At 40.2% G+C, this 27122-nt stretch overlaps 1 protein-coding gene across 5 annotated transcripts in view; it reads right to left on the bottom strand.

The window, feature by feature from the left end:
* Positions 1-27122, bottom strand: part of LOC101477391 (nck-associated protein 5) — a 102640-nt gene that overhangs the window by 10025 nt on the left and 65493 nt on the right. For 2 of the 5 annotated variants that reach the window (XM_004559097.3, XM_004559098.3), the window contains exons 8-12: positions 19946-20125; positions 16986-19831; positions 15344-15458; positions 13434-13509; positions 3574-3960 (exon numbers count right to left, since the gene is read on the bottom strand). In XM_004559097.3, the coding sequence (XP_004559154.2) occupies positions 3574-3960; positions 13434-13509; positions 15344-15458; positions 16986-19831; positions 19946-20125 (3604 nt within the window). Of the gene's footprint in view, positions 1-3573; positions 3961-13252; positions 13292-13433; positions 13510-15343; positions 15459-16985; positions 19832-19945; positions 20126-27122 lie in introns of those variants that run through there. The other 3 variants (XM_004559100.3, XM_004559099.3, XM_004559101.2) reach the window with 2 other exon arrangements.

Raw genomic sequence — 27122 nt, 5'->3', positions numbered from 1 at the left:
TCACTTATTTGCTCCTCTGGACAATGTCTAACCAAGCTAAATGGTCCATATGTTAAGCGATCTGAGGCATTTTTTATCTATACAAACTAATTCAACTATGAGTCCTTTAAAAAAGTTATTGTTTCTCCCTCATCCTTCACCTGCTTTTAATTTTTCTCTCATAGTCAGCATATCTAAAATTTGTCTATCTTAAAAGATGGTCCTTCATTTTGATCCAATTCATAAGCTCTTTGTATTAAAATTAAACAGTTTTTCTTAAGAAATATGAGGAAAAGGAGGTTCTCAACTGTTTGCTTATCAAGAATGCAGGTTTAACATATCCTCAGTCTCAGGGCATCAAATACTGACTTGGTGTCTGAATAATAAAGAGACAAAGTCCAAAACTCATTGCTCCCTGATAAGGAGGTTTGTCCTGGTGACAAATCTGGGACTTACTTTAAGTCCTCCAACTTTTAAATATGGACCCTATGAAAGAGGACCTGTCACAGTCCTTGGATTTTTGTTATTTTGTGGTTTGGAATTCCAGGTAAATATTTTTATTCTTACTACAACTGTTTTAAAGGTTTGACTTCTGTGTTTGGCAGATTTCTGGTTTCCTGCATTGATTTCAACAATCTAGTAGATCACAAGCTTTATTTCCAGTGGTTGTTCTAATGATTAGTTTCAGTTTTGCATCCTATGTTTTGGTTCCTGGTCTTTTGTCTTTGTTTCTATTAAGATTCCCTCAGTGTTTTCCCTTCTGTTCATCCCTCTGTCACATCTTTCTGTCTTTGTCCTCCTGTGTTTCCCTGACTTTATCTTGATGTTTAGTGTAGGTCTTCTAGCCTCCATTATCAGTAAGTTTCCTTGGGTACTTGTTATTATTCATGTCCCTATCAATCTCCTTTGATTACTTCCTGTTTTTAATTAAAACGTTTGTTTCTTTTGTTTCCTGTGTTAATTTTGCATCAGCCTCTCTCCCTGATTGGTTTCTCCGCTACAACCAATTTCTCACCGTAAAGGGGTTACTGTTAGGAATAAATGTATTTAACTCAAATCATATTTGATTTATAAACTATAAAAAAAAGATTTTTGAGCATCTAAACGTAATCAGCAAGTAAAAACAAAAGTAAAAGGGGATTGGGGGGAAACAAGGAAAATAAAAAAGGAACAAATGAGTTGTGAACTATAGTGTGATGTGGTATTTATGGTATCCCTTTGGTGTCTGCTTATGTAGGTCTTTGGCTATGCAAAAATGCCAACAGCGTGTGGTGTTAGGTAAAGTGCTGACTGGTTGAAAAACTGGCTAAACCAGTAAGGGAATGGTAGAGTTCACCATGGAAAGAAAAGGGAAAAAAAGTGCTTTTAATTTCAGCTGAAAATCTTAATAACCCTGCCAAAGATAGCACTTCAAAATGATGAATGAGCTGTAATTAATATTAGCTTATATAAGTAACTTGTTAATTTATAAAGTCAGCCATCAAAAGTTCTCATTTAAGCTCTCGTTTGATTAAAAGTTACCGCCTCAAAATGTAAACCTGCTTCTTTCTGCCTCGGTGTGAAATCAAGTACTTGATTTCACACCATGAGTGTTTTTCCTTTTTCTACATGCCGTGTCATTAGCATACTGAGCAGGCCATGTGTGCAATATGCTCTCAGTACCATGATAAAGGCTCCGCTTGTTGTAACGACACCGTGATCGCTTCCAGCAATCTTTTATATAAAGGTAAATATTGAACTTTGAATCTTCAATTTCCCCGGTAACCTTGAATAACGCAGAGAACATGTGGATAAATGTGAGTGGATCTTCAGGAAATTTCCTTATGTGCTAAGTGCTCAATAGATACATGAATAATGAATTCCCTTCAGCAAGATTTTCTCTGGATATGTCTTTTGTAAAGGAAATGAGCAGTAAATGTCAAGAATAAAGCCTGTTCTTTAAGAGGCTTTAAAAAGCAAGATCATCTTTTTAAATCACAGTGCCTACTTAGACCAACATTAAAGCCACTGACAGGTGAAGTGAATAACACTGATATGAAGAAGTGTTCTACTGGAAAGTCTTAGGTCCTGGGATTCACCTGGATTATATTGTACCACCCATTAAAATGAATTTTTATTTCATTTTGGACAATTGAATAAGTACCTAATTTTTACCAAATTATTTTGTTGTTATTCTGCCTTAATTTCATAGCATTTGGTTTTATTTACTAATGTCTTAGAAATCTTTGATCTGGTGCAGGAACCTTAAAAAAACAAGGGGCACTCCCTGGTGACAGGAATTGATTTAAGGATGATGATTTGCCAAATGACAACAAAAATACTGCTGAGGAACAGGTTGAGGATACCCACAAATAGTCCAAGGTCCTCACCTGTCCTCTAAATTTCCTATATCCCAATCCGCTTGTGTGCTAACACGATGGAAATGCATCCCTTTTAGATCCATGTCCTCACAGATAAGAAGTCTCAACCACTAACCATAAGATATCAAGACAGTAGATTTGTGTCCAAAAAGTCTTGACCATCAGGACACAGAAAAACAAACAAACCACAACTGAGACATATCAGAAACTTTTAAATAAAAAAAAGAAAGCCATTGTATTTGTTGCCAAGACACAGGGTTAACCCTCTGAGGTCTGAGTCGTCATTGGTGAAGACTCAAACCCTAACCCTAAACGTATTCTATCATAATATGTCATTTTTATCATTTAAAAAAATGTCAGGAGTAAAAAAAAAAAAAACTGTAACATCCATCAAACTTTTTTCATGTCTTTCAAAAAAATTCCTTTTTACTCTGTTATAAGACAGAGACTTATGATTACGCTGCATCCGTAGAGTGAAAGAGATCAACATGGTGATCAGACCAAAGAAAGTTGATGATGTTTGGTGATGTTAAAAAATCTGGTGACACGAAGTGGGCGGGACCTAAGGTAAAGTTTTCACACCTTCTAGTTGAGAAACTGAATGGCTACCAATGATATCTCAGGATACTGCTTACATATGACCTGGTAGTAAATACGATAGATTGTTACCTAGGCAACTGTGGCCTTGAATATCTGATCGTGACCAACTGACAGTTTCCAAGCAATGAGACATGAGTGAATCACTTCCAACATAGACACATCTAAAGGGGTTTGCGTCATAACTAATGATGACGTATACCTTAGAGGAGTTAACCTCTTTACATTCACTGTGTCACCAGTGACCTGTCTGGGGTGATGGTTGGGTTTTATTTTAGCCACATGCTAAACAGAGAAATTACTAGACAATATTTTACTCTCATAAATTTTGGAATTTGCAGTTTTCCAGATAAAAGATTTTCCATTTGGATTTGGGCACTTCCAAACAGGTGGAATTTCCACAGAAAAAGCCAAATGTTAGCCAAAACCCACTCTAAATGGATTGCTGGTGATCTGGTGGATGTTACATCAAGTATAAGATAAGTGTTTGTTACATAGATCAAACTCGAAACATTATACCAGCAACGCTACAAGTAAGAAAGATTAAGTAAGAGAGCATAAAAGTTTCCATCATTACTATAAGCTTTATTCCTGCAGTCCAAAGTTCAAAGCTGTACCTTTGGTCATTTTACCGTACCTTGTGGTGCTCTGGGTAGCCTGCTCTGGGCTTCACACACACTGGCAGAGGTCATAATGGGTTCAGACGGGGTTTGGATGGGCTGGAGGAAGGCCACAGTGGGGAAAGGCACTGACTGGATATGGGTCATGGAGGAATCGGACAGAGAGTTTGGCACCCCTGCATGGCTGCCGTCCTTATAGCTGGAGGGAATTCTCCACCGGGGTAACGGGGAAGGAGATGCGTCCTCGCTGGAGGAGCCAAGGACACTGGGAGGACTGAGGGATTGCTCTGGGGTTGATGAGGATTTGGGGAGGAGGTGCAGGATGGAGGAGAAGAAGGAACAGGATTCAGGAAGGGGGATGGTCCCGATTCCACTGTCCAACGTTCGCATCTTGCAGCCGGAGCCTGCGGCACAAGGAGAACAGCTGAAGTGGTTCAGGGTGGAGGGAATAAAAGGGAGAACATCAGGAATGAGACAGAGGGGTGACCATGGTTGAAGTGGCATTAAAGTAACCTTTAAAATAAATATGTACGGTACATGAATATAGATACTAACAGGCCTATTGTTAATCATTTATCTGGTACTCTAGCTGACTTTGTGTCTCCAGGAGCTGTTACAGTGAGGGCAGCTTTATCAATCAATAATAATGGATCTTCTCTGCAGTATCATAACTGATTCTCTCGTGCCTCCTTGTTATTCCTACCACATATCTTGACTGTTTGCCTGTTTTAAGCAGCTCGATCCTTGTGTTCTGGTCATTTGCAACACATGGTTAGTCTTTTCCTTCCTCTCTTTCACGGTCTAACTTTCAAAAGCCTTAAAAGCCAAGTCAAAAAGCAGTCCAATCTAATTATATAAGTGTGAGGCAGGGTAATGGTTTCTTTGCTCTCCAGCAGAAAATGACTCAGCCAAATCGGGTCCACTTGAACCACTGCTTTCATTTTACAGATATTGTTTGATGGCTCTGACTGTTAGCATGCACTGGTCACATGGTGAATATGAAATGCACACAATGGCATGTGACATGAAATACAAATGCACGCTGCTGGGGATATTTAATTAACAAAATATTTGAAATCTTAAATAAAAATGGTTCTGTTGTATGCATTATTTAAACGGGTGTAAGGTTAATTCTTAAATGTATTAAGCACTTTTTGTTGAAAATATAAAGTAACTTGAAAAATGAGCCCTTTTCCACAAATATTCAAAGGATGTAATGCTTTGGTAAGCAGCATTAGCTAATATTAGCTTATAAATGTAGTACACTAATCAGTAAAATCATCAAAGCACCAACTTCCAGCACAGCAAAGACAAACTCAGAATATAAATTAAAAAATAAATACTGGTGTTGCTTCAAGTAGAAATTTGCTAGTAACAGTAGTAAGAAAGTAAGCTAAGTTTAGCTAGATAGCTACTAAATCAAGCTATCAAGGAATCTGTTTGGATTAGCTGATAAGCAAAGGGTGGGCAATTACTTTACCCAAGTGGCCACATGAGAAACTGGGACTGTTGTGAAGGGCCACACCAATAAGCTGAACTCAGTTAAACTCAGTAATAATGCTATCTCTTTATAAGCTTATTCACAACAGTGAACAACAGTACCAGTTTCTCATGTGGCCCCTTGAGACAAGGAAATACCCACGTTTGAGATAAGATAAAATTAGCTACCTGGCCAAATAAGGATTTGACCATCTGGGAAAAGTACAGTATCATGAACATGATATTAGATCATGGAGGATGTTTACCATTAAATGTAATGCTAAGTTGTCTTTCCTCTTAATGAGAAAGGCAGTTAATATTAGTTAACACTAGTATTTCTGCTAACACAGATGAATTGCTAGCTATGTCACACAGCAAACTGTTGTCTTAAAGTGGTCAGCTAAGTCATCCAATTACTTATGTTAGATGCTATGGCTAGATGGCTAACCACATCTTGCTTGCTAACGTTACTGCTCACAGAATCTGAGTGGAAACGTTAAGTGGATGACTTGGCAAATAACTTCATCAGCTAACCTAATCCATGATACTTACTTGCATGTAAGGTCAGTGTTGTTTTTAATCCATCAGTAAATTATGTAATAGAATGAAGTAAAGATTTATAACATTTATGTTATACAGTAATAGCCAGAATGATGGCAATTTTCCAGGAGGCTGTAACTTAGCTACACAACTTAACTCACAAGTAATTTTTTAAAACTAACTATACAGATATTCAGGTATTTACTGGTCTCTCAGTTGTTATACAAGGTTCATACAACATTCAGTGCATTAACAACAAAATGCCTAACTCATTTAAGACTAATATATGCAGAAATTGCACTGGACTTTTTAGCTTTTGCATCACTGTTCAGCCACATTTGCATCAGAGAACCATTTTTGTAAATCATAGGAAACCAAAAACAACATGAATCACTCCAGTCACCCATCTAGCATGCACATCATTGAAATAAGAAAATATTTCTTCAAGCTGTTGTCATGCAGACTCATGTTTTAATATGTAGCCTGAAGCATGAAGCCTGTAGGCAATCACACTGTGGAGCTGAGGCAACAGCTGTGCCCCCTTTATTAATTAAGATGTGCACACATGAGACTTTTGAGTGCTCCTCTGGGTTTCTTCAAGCCTGTTTTTCTTCATTTTTTTCTAATTCTGATTTTAAGCTGTTGTGCCCCGATTAATTGAGAACTTAAAATGATCACATTAAAAGTCATGCTATGTTTGAAAATAGACAAATGTGGAAAGGGGAATGGTAAAACCATTATCAATAATGCTGAAAAACATTAAGTTACATTTTAACTAGAAGCTCTGGAAACACCTCAGTACCGGTAGATTGCAATTCTTTAAAGTTACAGCCTCAGCTGGAAAACATTAACATCGATTACAGTCATCCACTGCAGCTTCCTCATATTAAATAATAGCTTTAAGTAGCTATGTTTAAATCAGCCAACTTGTACTCATGCAGCAACAAACAAGAACAAATAATTGAACTGTGGAGAAGTAGGACAGAAATGTTATTGATTAGTCTGGTCTTAGGTTGGAAGTCTTCTTTAGAAAGGCAGGATCACAGAGGCTGAGAATTGATTGCTTACAACAAGCCTCAGCTGTATTGAGAACAATAAATAGCTGCTTAATGTCACAAGATAACAGTGCAGTACTTAGTATTTAAAAATTATATAGCATACACATAAAAATAATATGACATGGTTTCTGTTTAAGCAGAAAAGTTTCACTTAAAGTGTCCCTACTGTGCTTTTTCCAGCTCTGTATTTTCATTTTTTGACTCTACTGCAGTAGCTTTGCATGATTTACAGTTCAAAATAATCCTTTACTCACTATAGAAGTTCCCGACTTCATACTTCAAAGCCAACCATTTTAGCTCCTCCCCTTTTAAGCAAACTGATTGGCTGTCACTTGACAAATTATTTTAGTAGTTGGTTTGGACTAATGTGGGTCCTGATTACAATATTAGGGATATCTTCTTATTCTCTGTGACATCATACAGAGCCAAGAACAGAAAAAAACCTGCCAGAATTGGAGCATTTAATGGAGTCTAAAATATTAGTTTCTGGCTCACAGGGATTATTTGCACAAAAAATGACCTCATTATTTGAAACACTGGCCATGTTTAATATGAATAGTTTATATATGACATAAAATATTGAAAAAGCACAATAGGTCATCTTTAAGGGTATGTGTTCGATAAGTTTAAGGCAGTGGTGTCAAACAACAATCAAATTGTCAAAATCTCTTCATAGGTTTTACAGCCTTTCCTACTGATGAAGACCACCCAACAGCCATTCATACTGCATTAAAATAATTAAGCAATAGATAAACAACTAAATGACAGAAAAGTCTTTATTTACTATTGTTTATAGAAACTGTTTGTTTTTGTTTTTTATGTTTTTTTTACCATAGGATCAAAATAAAAACAAAAATGTTATTTTATTTGTTTTAGTTTTACTGTGAATTAACAAAAACTTCTGTTTTTAAATAGATTGCAGATTGCTTTCACTTCATTGTCTTTATCAGCAGCATTTCGTTATCACATTGAAAAACAGACTGTTCAATACTGTTGAAATTGCAGTTCTTTTTCTTATGTTTATTGAGATCGAATGCATAGTTAAATTTCTCCATACTGACAGAAGGGGCATTTTCTCTGGTTCTCTGGTTTGACTTAAGGTCAATGTGGGCTTTATGTGGCCCATGATGTAATATGAGTTTGACATCCCTGATTTAAGGTATTGATGTTCACATCTTAATAGGTCAAAAGGCTGGGCAGCAATTTACACCTCTCAGTAAAGGGCATCTTGTTAGTGAAAATCAACTTGAAAACAAAAATAAAATCTGACAAGCTTGACTTGAATGTAAAAGAGAAACTCATCACAGAAAAATAATTCAAACACAGACCAGAAAGGGGAAATCCAGTCGTCTTGCTCCTTTTAGAGTTGCTACAGCGGATCATCTGCCTCCATCTCATCCTGTCCCAGCATCTTCTTCTATCACACCAACAGTCTGCATGTCCTGCTTCACTACATCCATGAATCTTCTCTACAGGCTTCCCCTTTTCCTCCTGCCTGGCAGCTTCATATGTAGCATCCTTTTTCCAGTACATCCGCTATTCCTTCTCTGCAAACCATCTCAGGCTTGCCTCTCTAACTTCGTGTCCAAACCATCTTAGCCTGAGTCGTCCCTCTGATGTACTCATGTGTAATCTTGTCCTTTGGATGGTGCTTAAAGACAAATGCAGCTGGTTAACCTCTTAAGCCCCAACGCCCCCTGATACGGGGGCAAAAGGCAGGAGATCAGTTAGGCTTGGGGTTTAAGAGGTTAAAGGAGTTTGTACCCTAACCTGCTGCACATTCTTTCCAGCTTGATCTCTCTGCCTAGCCAATCAACACCTTCCTTAGCATCCAGCCTTACATACAAAGCCTTTTCCTTTGCCATCACTCACTTCTGTATGCCCAGCCTCCCAATACTCTGAAATCACAAATATAAACCTTTTTTTTTTCTAAACTTTTCTCTAATTGTTGAGTGGGAATGGAAGTGGCCTCAAACATGAGCTCACTTCCACGTTCGTTATAACAACGTAGCCAAACATCCCATGACATCATTTGTATCCGACACAAATGTTGTGGATGCCAAGGTGATGTTATACCTGCCTCTCGGTGTGTGACTTTTCACGAGACTCTGTACAGCTATTTTCCTCGTTGCCGAGTGTCAAAAAGGGCGGTTTTGATTTTCGTGAAGGAGAAAGTCTTATGACTCATCAGGTGACGCCACAGGTTAGCCAATTTGTGGCATGCAGTCTGTTGACAACACATTTTTGGATTTGCTTGGATCTTTGTGCCAGGTACTATGACCTAATCGAAAACCTAATGGACTTAATGGAGTTGTGCCGAGCTGACCCAAGTCAGGACTAAAAGGGCTAATAGAGAGTCAAACAGGGCATGAAACAGGGTCTCTTGGCTGATAAACCTGCACCTTTTTACATGACCAGCCTTGCATCTTTGGTTTATAAAATGAGATTATTATTGGTGCTATTGTTATTAGGCAATAATGATTACCTGCAGAACGAGCAGCACACTCGTTATGATATAGTTTAGTAAGTTATATAGGGAGATATTATGTAAGGAGCAGATACGGCACTCCATGAATGCTGCAAATCTATGGCAAAGATGATGGATGCCCCGCTCCTGCCGCAGAGATCCTGACAACAACCAAACGAATCATATCATAGTGGATCGAACAATTCAAAGTTTCGCCGCATGCTGTCCAGATATTAGCTGTGCATATGACTATCCATATCGGGTCAGTGGCACGTTTCACTAGTTTGGTTATATGAGCACTTTGGTTGGTGATAAACACATGGACTATATAAAAGAAGGACGTAGCCACCGTGATGTTGCCCGTTATGAATACTTGAGCTTGGTGATTTGAAGGTGGATGTGACTATGAAGCTGCATGCTTCGCGAGCGCACCCTGACAAATAAATACCAGTCCATTTCCATCATGCAAACAACTTTAAAACTTTTAAGACATGTAATTTTACAGGCGTGTGACGCCCCAGCTGCAGCAACCTGTCCTGCATTATGCATTCCCTTGTTTGTCCCTTTGTTTTGCCTTGCAGGCTCCTGGTAATCAGTGCAGCTGGGAGCACCTGGCTGGTCTCTGTAGCACATTTATGAGCTGGCTGTCACAATATTTCCTCTCCATTCACCGTGCACCTTTTATTTGAGGTTTTATACAAAACTCCACCCTACAGTTAACATTCAAGCACTCCTGACGACTTACACACCTAATAAAATTGTAGTTTTTGCCTCTTTTTAGTTTTTAGTTTTCTCTGCCATTACTTTTCATGGCTCATGAGTTGGACCATGACAAGGGGGTAATAAAAACATGTTTTTATCTCAGCTGGATTTTAAAATAAGACTTCAGTTTGATGAGGAGTGGCTAAGATAAACTCTAGTGGCTTCAATGCACAGCCAGAAAGTTTCTCAGTAAAGTATGAGACTGAAAATGAGAATTTAATTGTGGTATTTTTGTTTTGTGCCTCTTCACTTTAATGCATCAAGTTGAAAGCTGCTCTGTCGAGTCTGCATCAGGCCCAGCATTTTGGAGTCTGGGTGGTATAATTCAGCTCACAGCTGAAGGCAAACTTAATTCACTCAGTAGTAGTTTGGCTGATCGTGCTTAGCTGGTGCAGCGCTGAAATTTTAACGAGGTGATTAACCCCCGAGGGCAAGCGTTCGTCCGTATCAAACATGCTTGATATTTGCAGTGCCTCGCCGATGGTGTCACTCTGGCCAATGAAATTTCAGTACGGTCTGTCACCGGTCCTCCACTGGAGTGATGTGGAAAGTTTAATAAGCCGCTATTTCTAATTTAGTGAGTGACCACAAAGCAGAAAGAGCCAAATAAAGTTTTACTCCTCGTCTGTTATCTCTTTCCCACTCGCCTGCTTTTAAATAAATTGACACCTTTAGTTTCACCTCGTTAGTAAGCATCAGGCTTAAATGCTTTTTAAACTTGCTTTGTGGGAGATTTCATCTACACCGAATTATTACTGAGCAGCAATCCAAGCCTAGCACAGAACATGAGTGTTTTTGGTATGTTCTTGATTCTCTGGTATTAAATCACACAGGTAAAAAAACCCACTCCAGCCTAATGTGTCTGTGCATTTGTTTTCAAAAGGGTAATTAGAACAGATCCAGTGGGACAGTCAGTCCAGAACTTTAAGGACCAAACTGGTCAAAATGCAGAATTTTTAAATTTTTAACCAGCAGATAACAGGAAAAAGGGACGAGAGAGATTAGTTTGATTTGCCCATATGAACCCATGTTTGCAGCTGTGGCCTTGCTTCATAAAAAAATAACAGATTATAAAAATGTAATTGCAGTTCAAGAAGCAAACTAAACGTCTACGCCTACACCGAAACATCCAGATCTGTTGGGATCTTCTGTATGTGGAATTTGCATGTTTTTCTTGTGCCTAAATGAGTTTCCTTCAGATACTACCAGTTCCTCCCACTGTCCAAAGGCATGCATGTTAGGTGAACTGGAAAATGGATGTACTGCAGATCTTTCTTGTTTTCTCACATGCCAGTTACCAGAGTTTGCCTGAGTATGCTCCTAAAGGTATAGACTGACCAAGTCACCAGGATCCATCTGTACACTGTATACAGATGCATGAAATCCACTGCCGTCCCATCCAGCAGCTGCTGAGATATTCCAGTTTGAATCAAAGACTGAAACATCCACTACAGGGAGCGTTCTCCCACACGTGTGCCCAAATTTGAACATTATTAAACTAAGATTGAAATTTCAGTCCCATGCAGCCCTCTGCATGAGAAAATTACATCTGCACCCCATCTTATTATGGCAAGCATACCAACTTTCAGCTATCAGTTGGAGGGAGATTGTTGGACTAAATGGTGGGGCGAGCGTGTGTGTGTGTGTGTGTTGGAACATTAAACAGTGCAGAGGTGTATTTCAGAGGGGGAAAAAAGTCCCACGGGACAATAATAACCTTAATAATTAGTTTTCAGCTCAAACTTGCCGTCTATGCTGCTCACAAATGCACAATGTAAAAACAAAATCCTAAAAAAACAGTAATATTCCAGCAGCTGGGGCACCAAAATAATACCAGAAAATAACAGAAAATAACTTTCCCATGAAAATACGGTTATTTTCAGTAATGAAAATACACTTTGTTGCCCTAATTTTACATGGGATTTTGCCTTTTTCAAGTGCTTTTAAACATTAAATTAGGAACAATTTAATGTGATTAAACAATGAAATTACCTATAAACTGAATGAATGAATAATAATACTTAAATGTATAGAAACATACAGCTAACAGTTGGTTTAAATAATAATGGATTGCATTCATATGGCGCTTTATGAGAACCTCAAAGCGCTTTACAATTCCACTTTATAATTCCCCTCTGGCCATCACCACTAGGTGGTAGGTGAAGTGTCTTGCCCAAGGACACAACGACCGAGAGTGTCCGAGCCGGGGCTCGAAGCGGCAACCTTCTGATTACAAGGCGAACTGCCAACTCTTGAGCCACGATTGCCCTACTAAATATGCATATGTACAGACAGATACATTTAAAAAACAAAGAAATTATGTTTTATTACATTTACAGTGATTTTACGTTAATTTACATTTGAAATGTGAAATCACAGTCTCTTTATGTAAATTTAATGATATTCTAGAAGAACAGTACAAAACTGTAAAATACACAGTAAAATACTTTTATATTACAATTTTTTTTTACAGTGTGTGTTTTTACTTCATATGTAATCAAACTGTATTTAACTCACTCACTGACTCAAATGAACAGGCTTCTTACTCCCATGTTCTTTTACTTCCTAACAAATTCTATATGATCTTAATGGTGTGTATTATTATGCTAATGTTGCATTATTTTGGCAATATTTTATCCAGTCATCCCAATAAAGACCACTGAATTCAGTTCAATTTAAATACTTACAGAGTTACACTAAGCAGACATGCATGTGCACAATACCTGTAAAGCTGCAAGGTGTAAGTCTCATTAATAATCTCTAACAGGCAGGTGTTAAATTAAAGGATAGATATGGACATAGGTGGGGAAAATCTCCAATCTTTGTGGTGTTGAGATGTAAAAACAAAAACTAAATGTGAAGACTAAAATAAAAGGTTCAAGCTAATCTTTTTTTCATAAAGAGCTGGTTTTGAAGCTTCTCCTTTTATCTGGAGACTTTTTGGGCAGTGTGAGAATGAAAGCAAAAGTGTGTGTCAGCCATGCGTTATGGTCGTCATATGGCTTCACACCTCTGCAGGGCAGTGAGCTGTCTTTGGTTGCAGCAGCAGTTTGGTCCACAGAATCAAAACAGCTGAAGCAGATTCATCATGGATCCACCACTCACAGTAAAACTGGCCATGAGTAAGCTCGAGTGAATACGTTTATCCTGATTTGATGAGCCTGGGCATGCAGATTTTTAGTGCATGAGTCCGTGAAGATGAGTGGTTAAGCCTACCGTTAAAGAGCAAAGTCTGCATGGTGTAAAGCCACGGTGGAATGATTTGCTCCGATTTAAAAAAAAAAAACATGAACAGAGATATGGTGGCGGCAAAAGCACAAACTGACAAAATTTAGCATTTTGCATGTTTGCTTGACTGCTCATGGCATATTTATCATGTTCATGACTTACACATGTGTGTCAAATTTGGTCTTCACTTCTGTCTGCAAACTGTAAAACGGTAAGCACAGATGAAACCTTAATGCTATCATTGTTTGAAAGACACATTAACATTGCTACATTGGTACCGAGTCAGAGGCTTCTAAAACTATTTAAGGAGACTGTGACAGAACAGAGGAGAGAAAAGTCTGACCTATTACTGCATCCTGGTTCGGGCTCTTCACCGTGGATCCATTTTCACCGTCAGATCTTCTGTTCATCATCTGCATCTTTGTATTTTTGAAGAAAAATAAAAACAAAGATATTAAAACTTTATACATTTGTACATTAAGCAATTTTTCATTGCATGTTTCTTTTAGAAAACACTGCATACGTTTCCACTGAAATCACTGAGCTCACACCATGTTAGACGAACCAACTCAATGAGTGAAACTAAAGACATGTAATCTTCTCCTTCTAATAGAACATGGTCTCTGACTCTGGATGGCATTACTTTGGTCTGCAGCAGCATGATGAGTAACCTTGGTGTCATTTTTGATCAGGATGCATCCTTCAGCTTGTGCATTTAACAAATAGGTTGCTTTCTTTTATCTGCATAGTGCTGTCAAAATCAGAAGCGTCCTGTCTCAGAGTGAAGCTGAAAAGCTAATCCATGCATCTGCTACTTATAGCCTGGACTCGTTATCTGAAAGCTCCCTAAAAACAGTCAGTTGATCCAAAATAAAAGTAAGAAACTTAATTCAAGCTCAGCATGTGGCTAAAACAAGCCCTTACACAGGGCACTTGTGACAAGAAAGTACAGTACACATGTTTTACCTGCCTCTTATTTCTTAAAAAATATTTTTCTTGTAATTTTTTTAATTGGTCTTCAGCAATCGTTCTTCAGGCTTTCCAAAGAAGAGCTTTAAATGTCGTTCAAGAAGCCTGGAGAACTATTCCTGAAGACTACTTAATGAAATGACAAAAAATCTGCCTGAGAGAGTTCAGACTGTGATGAAGAATAACGGTGGTCAGACCAAATATTGATTTATTTATTTTTTATTAGTATAAGTTTCAGTTTCTAAAGTGTTTCCCTGTCGGTTTCTCCTTCATGTTTCTTCTTTATGTGTTTAGGTTTCATTTTTTGATGGACCATCCTGCATTTGGGTCCTTCCCAGAAAGTTTGGAGGAATGGTTTGTGGATTTGAACTGAAGTCTAGCTCATTTATTAAAACAGCTGACAATCAAGTACTGAACAAAATCTGGCTTTTGGTCAGCGCATACTGATGTCGTATTTTAACTGACTGGGCACTCCTATAGCATTATTTTTTTATTCTGCAAGGCTGACCTATAGATTTCCTCAGATGCCTAGAGACTGCAGCCAAATGCGCTCTGCTGTCATTGTCACTGCAGTCGCACTAAAAAAGAAAGAAAATGGTTGGAAAACCTTACTGCACATGTTGTACAGGGGTGTATTTTCAAAATCCTACTCAAACAGCTATTGTTAGTAAAATAAAAATTTAGAAGCAGTGTTTGGGTTAAGATCTTGTATTGTATTTAACCAAAGCTATTACAGTCTCCAAGTCCTCACAGAAAATGACTTGCTCCTTAATCAGACTAATGCTACCACTATACCTCCACCCTCCTCGTGCTGACTTTTTTTGGTTTTTACACTTTTTTATAAAGCAAAGAAGGATTCCAACAAAATGATGTTGAACAACATCTTCTCACCCCATGACATAAAACCTGAAGTTTTGTCTCTGGGTTCTCATCAACACTGGTTGCTCAAAGCAAATGTTCCTGTATAGAAAAACCCACAATCAGGAGGGAGCTGTGTGCCTTTGTGTCACATTGTGACCTGAAGGGATCCTGACCCAGCATCAGTATGTGAGTGTGCTTCCAGAGGCAGGAAGCGTTTTGGTGGCTGTGAATCTTTTCTGTTTTCTGTTTAGTGCCTCAGCGGCAACCGAAGCAACAGCTGAATGTTGTATCAGTATTTCAGAATTCACCTCTCATCCATTTCTTCATTTTTTCCCGGACATTAAAGGTACAGTTCTTGCTGCTGTGATGCATCTCATGCTAATAAAATCACTGCCTGCTTGGATTAGTTAAGGATTAATTTACCTTCGGGTCCCCGATGATGTCAGCATGTCCTTGTATCTCACTCAGGGACATACCCGGGCAGGGCATTGAGATGCATGCCCGCACTGCATCGTGAGACTCTCTTCTCCCCACAGAGCTGAAAGAAAACAGTCTGTCAACACGCCACCACACACTGAAATCTTGTGATATTGACTCTCGATGCCCGGGGTGAGTCGGCTGATAAATGACCCCGCTATCTATTGAAACCTGGCTGTGAGCCTCTGTATGAACAGGTCTCAGGGCTAAGGAGGCTCATAAATGTGTCTGACCATTTGATAAAAAATGACCCGTGTCATCTGAATCAGGAAAGCTATGAATCAATTGTATATATGAAACTGTGAGAGGCAGTGAAGATCTCAAAAGTACAGTAATTAGTTTATTAAGCAGAGAAGAGTCAAAACGGGGTCTCTGCACCAATTTAAAGATCAAAATGAATGCTTTTGTGTATATGGTTGAATTTAAGTGAAAAAATGTGACAATGGTTTTTCGTATACTTCTTTTAATACTAATGTACTACTATACAAAATAAAGCAAAATACACCTATTTTGATTCACTTTGTATATTATTCAGCATCCTTATTGATGTAAACCTCAACAACAACAACAGACATATTTCTAACGTCCAGCTCAGGCAGTTTTAATGAAAATTGTGGCAGCTTGTTGTTTATGATTGGAAAGCAACTTCATTCGTTTTGATTTGGTGTCCTTAATTTGCAAAGCTTGAATTGATTAATATCTTTTCAGCAAGGTTGGTCATCAACTCCCTGCTGCACATGTGTGGCAGCTCATTGTTTTATTGAGTGTCAGATCTTTACTGTGGACAGCTGAAATGAAACATCTGTTATATACACACTGCAACTTAACAAAACACCAGCAAGGAAAACTACAGTGTTCTGTTTGCTGGTGTTTTTGCTTTTGTTAAGCTGGAGAGTGTTTGACCCCTCAGGGCCATCGTAGTGATAACAATTCATTCAGCATTCAGCTGGTGAGTCTGTACGGAGAGCTGCACACTCCTCCTTAATTTTGTGTGTGTGTGTGTGTTACTCCAGCACATGAGTTAAAATTGTATTTAGAATGTGCAGACATAGAGAGTCTGGTAATTTAGTAACATTAGAATTTCAGAATAATTGTACTCCAGTTATTAATAATAAAGTGTGAGGGCAACACAAATTAAGGGGGAAAAAACAATACTGAGAGATATTTTTAAGAAGACTTTTTGTAGATGGATGCTAAAACATGATCTTAGCCATATCTTATTAAACTACTATAGGAACAAAAATATTTCAGCCTGAAAGAGAAAGGCAGGGCTTTTTCTTCATTATGACAAGATAAGCCATTCCTGTTATATTTCTTTGAAGTCTGCCTAAAGGGCAAAGTCTCTGTGGACTAGTCTGTGCAATCACAAACACCAAAGCAGGTATATGGCTGTCGACATGAAGCCTCACATTCTCTATCACTGATCACTGCTTGTTAACAAAAAATGCTTATCAATTGAGGTGGGAAAATGCATGTTACCTACAGCAGATTTATTGGAAAGCTAAGATAATTTCCATTTTTATGATTTTGTGACATGTGGGAAACCTGAAAAACATGACCTTTATCACTGATTTACCAGCTTTCTTACCAGTCTTTTCCATCACTTTTTCTTCTGTCTCTCTTCTTGTCAGACTTTGTCTGCTTTCCGCCCAGAAGCGATGAGATCTTTTGCTCCCTCTTGTCGTCTTTTCCTTTTGGTGGATCAACCTTTTTGCTGGGAGCAGGAAGCTTACTCTTACGAAAGCCGAACCAACTTGCTAAGCTTGATCCAGATTTTTGCTTCACCTCACTGGTTCGCTCTTGTTCCTGAGACTTGTGCAAGTTCTCCTCTATGCCGAGCATCACTTTCTCTTCAATTGTAGTTATGGTGCTTTGTCTCTCAGGCTCTTCAGAAACTGGCTCCCCGAAGGCGCTCGAAAACTGTTGCTCTATCTGAAGTCGCCTAGCCTGCTCACGCTGGAGTTTGAGACTTTGGAGTCTTTCACTGGAGGACCCCAGATGTAAAGGAACTGCTAGTCCCTCTTCAATCAAAAAGTTGTTTAAGAGGGATCGATTCATTGGACAGTGGTAGCTACTGGAGCAGCTCATACTTCCTGGGAGGACATCACCAAGAGAGTTCAAGGAGCTCCCTGAGTGTGTTTTGATCTGTGTGCGGACCTTTCCAGATCTGTTGAAGCTTGGTCTGTCCATATAGCGTGCACCAAAGCTCTGACTACGAGCTTTGGCCCCATTCATGCCCAGCACTGGTTTAAGAGGAGGTCTAGTAGAAACAGATACAGACCGTTTGAACAGCCAGCCTTCCTCGTCAAATCCCCAGTCTAGCATTACACCACTGTCTGACACAACAGGTTGGACAGAAGGCTCAGAATCTAGCGAGTTGCAACGGGTCTCAATCTTTCTGCGGGTGTTATCATGAGTGCTGGATTCATGTATTGTCTGGGGGTCACACGTGAAAGTCTGAAAGGTCTGGATGCTTTTTCCAGAAGGGTTCGTATCGTCCTTGTTTTGCCTTCCGAAAATGAGGAAGGTATTTGCTTCTTGTCCAGCGATTGCCTCGTGAGATTTGGCATTTACAGGAAGAGTCCTTTTTACGGCTCTTGAAGAGGAAGTCTGTGGATGGTAGTATGCATTAGAATATGCTGGTGGTAAGACTTCCGAGAGTTTTGGCTCACTGACACTCTGTTGGGATCTTTGCAAGACGCTCTGATTTGGCAATACAGAGGGAACGCCATTTTCAATATAGCTGATGGTAGCTCTGTCTGTAGATAACCGGACAGATTCTGAAGCTGATTGTGATTCTTGAACTACAACAGGAGGTATCATAGATGAATGGGTGTGGTACATTTTACCTTCAGCACCCATTTGTGGGGCTGCATGTTGACCATCTAGTATTGCACTGGATTGTTGAGGTTGTACGACTGAAGAAACCTGATGCATATGCAACTTGGTTGGGCCAGTCATTGAACTTTGAGCCTGCCCTGGAGATGTTTGATCTTTGGGAAAGCTGTCACTACTAGGTCTGAGAAGAAGAGAAGTAGTTCGACCTGGGGGTCGCGGCGGGGATAGGGATCTGAGTTCTGAGTCACAGTCATGGTCCTGACGTCGTTGTTTTCGTGGAGAGCATGGTAAGTTGTCATAGATACCATCTTCTGAAGAGTCATTGCTTGACTGAAGTCTGGCTATTTGTGATTTTGTGGGACTCTTTAAGCCATCACTGACCCCTGTAGACTTAAATATCTTTGAATGTTTCACGGGAGAAACAAGAGGTGAGCACTTTTGCATCTTCTCAAGAGACTTGGAACTTGATGATGCTGAATTATCCTCATCTTTCTCAGTTTTAGATAATGTGCTCTTGGTTGAACCATGGGCTTTATTTAAATTCGTCCTTTTGCTAGGGGCACTGCTCCCTGTAGGGTTAGGGCTGGGCTGTCCTTTGGGCCTTTGACCCTTGATAAGCTTTTGATGTAGAGGAGAATGTGTGTGCTTTTGTTGCTCTGGTCCTCCATCTGCACTCTTGCTCCGCAAAATAAAAGCCTTTCTTGCTGAGTCACAGAGTTGAGGTTTTGGTTTCCTCTGAGGAGATTCTGAGGCGGAATAGTCCTGGTGGTCACCGCCGGCTTGACTTATTGGGTCTCTGCGATGAGGAACTTCCATTGAGGAGCTGCGCTGCCTGGCTTCATTCATGCAGCACAGAGCTCTTGGTACAGTATGTTGAACTGATGAGCCAACATCACCTGTTCCCACTTCCACTTGTTTGGAGGACGCTCTTCCCTCTTGTCCTTTGACATAATCAAGCCTGGATTTACGGTCAGTGGATCTTTCCTGGTTATTGTTTCTGTCACTCAACTTTACGCCTTTATGTTTTTCTAGTGAATCTATCTTCATTTCCTCCAGATGTGTAAGGCTATCAGTTGGGCTCACACCAGGTTTAACTGTGGGGCCCTCCAGAAATAAGAAGTTGTCTGTGACAGGTGAAGGAAACAGACCAGAGTTCCCTGAAAGTTTCACAGGATCTACTTCAAATTCCTGAGTGACCTCCAACTTGTCCAAGCTTAGAAGTTCTTTTGCTGGCAGGTCACTGGATTCGCTGTTTGGTACTTTAGGCAATTCGTCATCCGCATCATCAGAGTCTACAATGGAAATCCTTGTTTCTGCTTTGAAAGGTTTACTTGTAGGGGCTACTTGCTTGGCTGTAGTCCCTCGCTGGGCAAACTTGACACCAAGTGAGTATATACCCTCGTTTGAGGTCATACAGTCTTTGCAGTGTGGTACAGATGGAAGGGAGGAAGTCCCCTTGGAGTTGGACATTTGAAGACGTTTCAGGCCTTTCAAAATGTGACCTTCCTTCCATCCCAGGTCTGTGTGCTCCAGAGCAGCGGAGTGATTGCTGGATACTGAACCAGTACTCATCCTTTTGTCTCGGCTTGAGGCACACTATGTATTAAAAGAGATATTTGCAATTACTGAAATAGCATTCATAATTAGCTTTTGCAAATTACATTTTTTTCAAACAAAAAAGAAGATGGATGGAAGGTGAATGATACCAACCTGCTTTGAGTAGCCACGTCCCTCTGCCCAAGTGTGGGAGCCACTGGAATATTCACTGCAAGCGCTGGAGAGTGAAAGCTCACTGCCACTGCCGCTGCCACTGCTGCGTGGGCACGTTAGACTCAGCAGGCTGGGCCACCTTCCTGCAGGAATTCCTGCTTTTCCATTCCTTTGGACCTCCTGAAAAAGAAGATATCTTGCAGTTAATTTAAAGGTAGTATTTTTCTAGTGGGTGTGCTAGAATATTTTCTGATGTGTGCTGCTATTTTGTACTTTTCTTTACCTATCATTTCACCATTGTAAATAAGAATGTGCTCATAATGACTTAAAGTTCATTGAAATAAAGTTCACACTGGCACACTTCAACATTGTGTGGTGCAAACTGGTATTACACAAACGTGCAGCTTGGTCGTACTTTTTCAACACAAAGCATACTAGATGTATGGCTTTATATGTCCCTATGGCTTTATATGTCCCTATGGCATATAAAGCCATAGGGATGGTTTCTTCAAATTCCGCTGATAGGTTGATTTTAAAGGTTTAAAGCACAGCGATTTACAATAAGCACCTTAAAAACACAATAAAGAGACAACTGCTCCGGTGAAAAATTCATCGTACATGTGGGGTATGGCTGAGTGGTGAAAGCACAAATGGAGGGCCTTTACTGCACCTCATTTACAGGACAGATCAGTTTGGCCAAATCTGAAGAAAAAAGTCAAACTAAGAAAAGTACTCCAATTGTTAAAAGTATACACACTGTCTTTGTTGGGTGTCTGGTAGTACAGGCACTGTTGCTTCCTCACCACCATTACCTGATACAAAAGACTGTCAACAAAAGCTGCAACGCCCACCAGTATAGACAGTAGTTACTCCCAATTCAGTTTTTCAAAAGAGACTTATAATAAGTCAACAACGGAAAACATATACTGTCATAATAAAATAATTGCAAACATCATAAAATTAACCCACAAATATCACCCATATCCCCCCTTTTTTCATACCACAGCTGGCACATTGCCCGGGGAACCTGAAAAAAGTCTAAAAGGGACCTGGAATGGTTTGCCAGTTCCTGGGTTCAGCACTGGGGTGATCCCTCATGCACTATATGGACAAAACATTGAATCCTATATGAAGCATGAATCCTGTAGGGTTGTTGTTCCGGGGCTGACCTGTCAAACATCTTTGAGAAGAGCGAAAATTCCCACAGACACACTCCAAAAACTTGTAGACAGCTTTTCTAAAAGAGTGGAGCTGTTATATCTCCAAAGGGGTATATAACGTGTACGTGGCTTCCTTCTTTTGTCCATACTCTTTAACATTCAGCTGCTTCTCCAGTGAGCCTCCTGTCCTGTCTTGCTTTATTGTGAGGTTCTAGCACTCTGACTGGAACTGGTTCATTTGGGCTCAGAGAGCTCAGAGAGCCCAAATGACAGACAAAGACATCGATTGTAAAATGCATCCAAGATCAGAGAGTTGGAGTCCAATCGTGGTATGGAAGACTAGCTGGTGAGGCAGCTGGTCAGTTATTCATATATTCAATTCATTTGCAGCTAAAATTTTTGCAGTGGGGCTCCTGATGTTAACCTCCTAACAACTATCAGTTCACCTGTGATCCATCTACAGTTATAGGTTTGGGTTGAGATAACAGTCATGGAATTTTTCCTGTTTAAAAGCTTACCTTTTGGATGTTTTAAAGGAAAACTGTAACGGGAATGACAGATCCAACCACATACTGCACTTTAACACCCTTTATTAATTCCAGGTTGTCGTATTTACAACTCACGGCTGTAGCTTTTCACCTGCGATCCACTATACTACAACAACAACACTCCTTAGGTCCCGGCACGTTTAATAGGGGAGGCATGATGAGCTAATTGACAAACCATGCCTCGCCACACTGTAATGTGGAAATGAAAGTGTAAGCATTCATTTGAAAGGTAAGATCTTCTAAAAACTGTCAGTGTGATTAAACTTAAACTCAACCCCGAACCCAACCCTCAGCAGGTCGCCAACTGCTGGGTGTTATAAGCTCATCCTCTGATTCACACTGGTGAACACAGTACGTGTTCATCCACCTAATTCGTGACATTATGTGTTTCTTGGACGGCCCTTCGCTCTCCATTTGTCTCCGTCACAGTCCTTAAAAGAATCAATATGCTGGATACACCGCTGTCTCTTTCCATCCAAAGGCTAATTGAAGAATGGGATGACATTTTCTACTCCTGCAGTCAGATGGCTCCTGTTTAAAAACGCTGAGTGTTTTCATCTTTCTCTAGTCTCACAGGTGCACCATGATCTCTGTGAGAGCTGCTGAATGAGACATTTTAAAACAATGCCTCTATTCTGACACAAAGGGAGGCTATTAACTGTGCCAAGAGCCTCTTGGTGTCTCTGCTGTTCATTTATATTTCAGCTGCATAAAGACTAATGACTGTTAGATGAAGATGATGCCCCTGTGAGGGCTAAAAAGCTAGAAAATGAACCAAAATCAACATTCACATTATTCCACTGACTCATATCACTCTTGATATGAGTCCTTTGGTGATATTTCTGAAAGCAAGTTTTGTGCCTGTGCCAGATGTGCCTGCGTGATGAATGTTTGTCGCAAGGACAAAAATGCAATTTTGTAGAAAGAAAATTTCACAGAGCATTTTCCCTAAAAAGTCTCCAGCTAATGCAAAATGCTTGTATTAAAGGTTAAGAGAGATAGACATGGTTTGAAGGAAAGTTTTGAAAGCTTTAATAGAAACTGAATATTTTATCACGCAATTTATTTTGGAGTAAAATCCCCAGTTTCTTGTAATAACGGGCAACTTTTGAATGATTGGTTTACTGATACTGTCACGGTCCTGGGTCTTCTGACTCAGCGTTTTTAGTTCTTTGTGATGTTTGTATTATCGTACTTGTGTGAGTTATTCTATGGTTTCTAGTTTCGATCCCTTGCCCTTCATGTTTCTCTGTGTCCCCTCTGTGTCTGCATGTTTGAGTTCCCCTCTGTGTCTTTCAGTTCTTAGAGTCCTCTGCCTTATGGTTTATGTCTCTGTGTTTCTTAGTTGCTGTCTCCACTGTGTCAAGTTCGCGTCTCTGTGATCCTTCCTGTTTTACTTTGAAGGTCCGTGTCTTATGTGAATGTGTCCTGCTTTGCTTGTCTCGTCAGTCCTGATTTCTCCCAGGCAGTGTTGGGGAGTAACGGAATACATGTACCGCCGTTACGTATTTAAAATACAAAATATGAGTAACTGTATTCCGTTACAGTTACCGTTTAAAAATGTGGTATTCAGAATACAGTTACTTTGTTGAAATAAATGGATTACACTGCGGTACTTTCCTGTTTCATATAGTCGAGGGTCAGGACTGTTTGGGTTTTGTTTGACAGCTACGTTCTGTTGTTCCAGGCGGCAGCGTTACGGTTGCCATGGTTACATGGCGACGCTCTCTCTCTCTCTCTGCGACTGTGTGTTTCCTGGGTGAGAGAGCGCCTTTTCGTTGTTGTTGTTGTTATGCTAAGCTAACAGGCAGAATGCTACAAGCATAGCTCTAAAGAATGTGGCATCATGGGCAGTGTAGTCCGTGTTGCAGGGAGAATGGAGTGCCATACACGTTATGTGTCTGTGAGCGCGAGGAGGGAGAAAAAGGGGAGTGGAAAGGTACGAGTTGTCATCGAGCAAAAACGGGAGCTGGAAGCATGTAAATATAATAATAACCACTTCAGCCAAGAAGAGAGCCCGACGAGCCCAGTTGTAAGTAAGCTATTAAGACTCGACTGTACACTGTGTTCGTGTTTTCCTCCGAAAACAATAAGTTCCGTTGGAGCAGTCTTTCAACGCCTCTCTCTGTCTCTCGCAAGAAAAGTTGACCCAGACAACAAAGTAAAGCTATTTTTCGGCTACGAGCCGACAGGGACCCCGCCGTATTAGTCAGAGGTCCCTTTACTACAGTTCGGAGTTGCGCGGACCTTCAGTAATAGTAATAAATCACACAGCAATGGTACATTCACGTTGTTGTAAAAAGCATGATAATATATTAAGTAATCCAAAGTATTCAGAATACGTTACTGTCATTGAGTAACGTAACGGAATACGTTACAGAATACATTTTGGGGCATGTATTCTGTATTCTGTAATGGAATACATTTTAAAAGTAACCTTCCCAACACTGCTCCCAGGTGTTCCCTCCTTCTGTGTCTCATTCCCCTCATTACTCCCCAGTGTATTTAAACCCTGTGTTTCTCTGAGTCAGTGTCGTGTCGTCCCTCATGCTGTGTGGATCTCCCTGTGTCTCTCTGTGAGTTCTTAGTTTGTTGTTTCCCAGTTTAGTTTAGTTTGTCCTACCAGCAAATAAAGCTGTGGTTTTTGAGTTCATCCCCTGAGTCTGTGAGTCTTGCATTTTGGGTCCGACTCCTGCCTGCCGCACAGCGATTCATGACAGATTCAGAGTGTAGTGTTTTCCATATTTAAAGATACTGATGGATGTCCAGTCTGTCCTCTTTCCTGCGGAATCAGTTAATTACGTTTGTCAAACTGCTGCAGCTTTCTGCATCTGGTTTGTGTCTGCTGTGTTTTGCACTTTTTTGATGTTATTTTTACTTGCTGTTAGATTCGGGTATGACAAGGTTAGGTTCAAGAAAACAAATTTTGCAAGAACTGGCCGGATTAAAGCCTCACTGAGATGCGTCCGCCACTTTGCAGAATTAAGCGTATTTTTGGCCTGCCTGGAAAGCGTCCCCCTTCATAATATTAATAATAATGTATACGTTATTGATCCCGTGGGGAAATTCCTGTCTGCATTTACAACATTCACTCACCTACTGAGCTATCCCTGCCCTTCATAACAACTCTGAGGAAGCAGTACATCTACAGTACACACACACACACACACAGCCCCGTTCAGCTATCTTAGTGAGGACCTTCATTGACATAATGGTTTCCCTAGCCCCTTACCCTAACCCTAACCATTAAAAATGAACGCCTAACCCTTACCCTAATACCTAACCATAACCTAATTGTAACCCTGACACTAAAACCACATTTTAAGCCTCAAAAAGGCCTTCAAACTTGTGTCCTCACAAATGACAGTTGGTTCTCACAAGGATAGTAGAATGCAGATTTCGGTCCTCACAAAGATAACTCACACACACACACACACACACACACACACACACACACACACACACACACACACACCTTTTCAGTGAACAATATGAACCAGATCTCCATTCAACCTCATGAGGTGGGCTTTGTAGGTCTTTAAAAAGGGGCTGTCTAACAAGACTTGTGTATCCCGTTTTTATGTCCTATCCGATTGTTCAGTCTGACGTCACTAGCCGTGTCTGGGTCTAAACTCTGCTGCAGGTCCATATATCAAACGATCACTGTGGCATTACTGAGAGTTGAAAAACTGTCTAAAGTCTTTCATCTTTAATAAAATGATCAGCGTTCTGCTCTACCAGGTGTAACAATTGAGTTTAACATCCAGGCATCCATGAAAACGGAATTTATGACATTTAACGGAGTTAGAAGTTAGCAGGGAGTTAGCTCACTAGCTTCTATCTAAATACAATATAGCATGTCCTGACTGCGGGGTTTTGGAAACAAATTAAAACGTACAGCTCTGCTATCACTTCCAGCATAAATGAAGACAGAAAACTAAACAGCAGTGACGTTTGTAGGGTTACTGAAGTTGGGCTAGCTGGTATATAATGATGTGCTACGTGACCGCTAGCGACACAGCTATGTTAGCATAATATAAACAAGCTAACTTTTTTTCCACTCGATAAAACTTAACGTGAGTGTTCTCAGTGGTCAGAAACAAATGTAATCGCATGGCAGGATGCTGTAAAAGGACCAAACTTCAGCCAGGAGAACAACTGAGATAATCCATCCACAATACGAGGTTAGTCATTCATATACTGCTGCATGGGCTGGGCTGTAGCTACATCCTAAGGTTTTAAAAACTGAGCTTAAATAAATGATTAGTGGTAATAAAAGCCGAGGGAGGTCAACAGTGATCACTGACTGTTTTAGGAGCTTTTTGAGACCAAATAGAAGAAAATACATAACATTAAACATGTTAACAACACAAAAGCCATATTAAACGCAGACTACTTTAGGCCCGGAAGTAGGATTCGTCGCGTCATCACTGAACAACCGGATAAGTGCTCTCTTTAGTTAAAACATCCTGTGTTTTCTTGTTTTTCTTCGCGTCTATTCTAGTTTCTTGACTGTCCGAGTTACCTTCCATGTGTCTGCCCTTTTTTCCTGTTTTTGGACTTCACCTCTCGTCCGTGCTGTATGACCTTGCCCTGGATTAAAGGTCTGAACTTTGAACTTTTAGTCTTCCTAATGCATTCTGAATTTTGATCCTCTTTTTCTGAGTCATTACTACCGAAGACTGACATTATCTTCAGTCACATTCTTTCGATCACTACCCAGAGCATCAGGGCCCCCTGAGCTAAGGTGGTCAGGCTTCACCACAGGCACAGCCTCCTGTAGGCCCACCACCCATAGGAGGAACCATGGGTTTTCGATTTAGTGTGCATTGAATGGCAGTCAGGGGCGGAGGAGGTCTTGATGGCCCAATTCCCGGTTGCCAAGACTAGATGTCAAACATTATAGAATTATGCATTCTTTGCTTTGGCTCGCCACAAAGTTCATGAGTTATAAATGTATTATGACAGTTAAGCAGGTTAAAATATGGACTCTGGGTACCAGAGTTACCCAAAGGTTTTTTTGCCTTTCACTGTAAATAAACTACGTAGATAAGATGATATCATCTACTATGGAAGACCCCAGTTTGACTTAAATTTCATGGCTGGCGGGTTATCTTATTTGTGAAGGATCTTGTGTGGAAGTCTGTTACGTAGCCCGGCTGGCACTCGAATCGCTGGCATACTGCAGATGCCGTTTTCAGTCAGAAGGCCCAAAGGTTCAAGTGCTGTGACCCTATTTAAAACGGCATCGATCGTTTGGAGAGCCGCCGAGGCCAGCTTCCTCTCGAAGTCATTAGTGTCATCTGTTAGCAATAATTAATGTGAATAGGAAATAATTGCATGGGGGAGCTGGGGACCAATGTGATTTGGTCTTTTCATTGATATTCACCTATTATTTGATTATCCGAGCTATAGCCTTTACTTTGAGAACAGTGTGGGAGAAAGCCACATTTGGCCGCGTGCGGATTA

The sequence above is a fragment of the Maylandia zebra genome, linkage group LG16, assembly GCF_041146795.1.
Source record: "Maylandia zebra isolate NMK-2024a linkage group LG16, Mzebra_GT3a, whole genome shotgun sequence".
Lineage (NCBI taxonomy): Eukaryota > Metazoa > Chordata > Actinopteri > Cichliformes > Cichlidae > Maylandia > Maylandia zebra.
The sequence above is the reverse complement of the archived record's forward strand: the minus strand, read 5'-3'. Positions and strand labels throughout refer to the sequence as shown.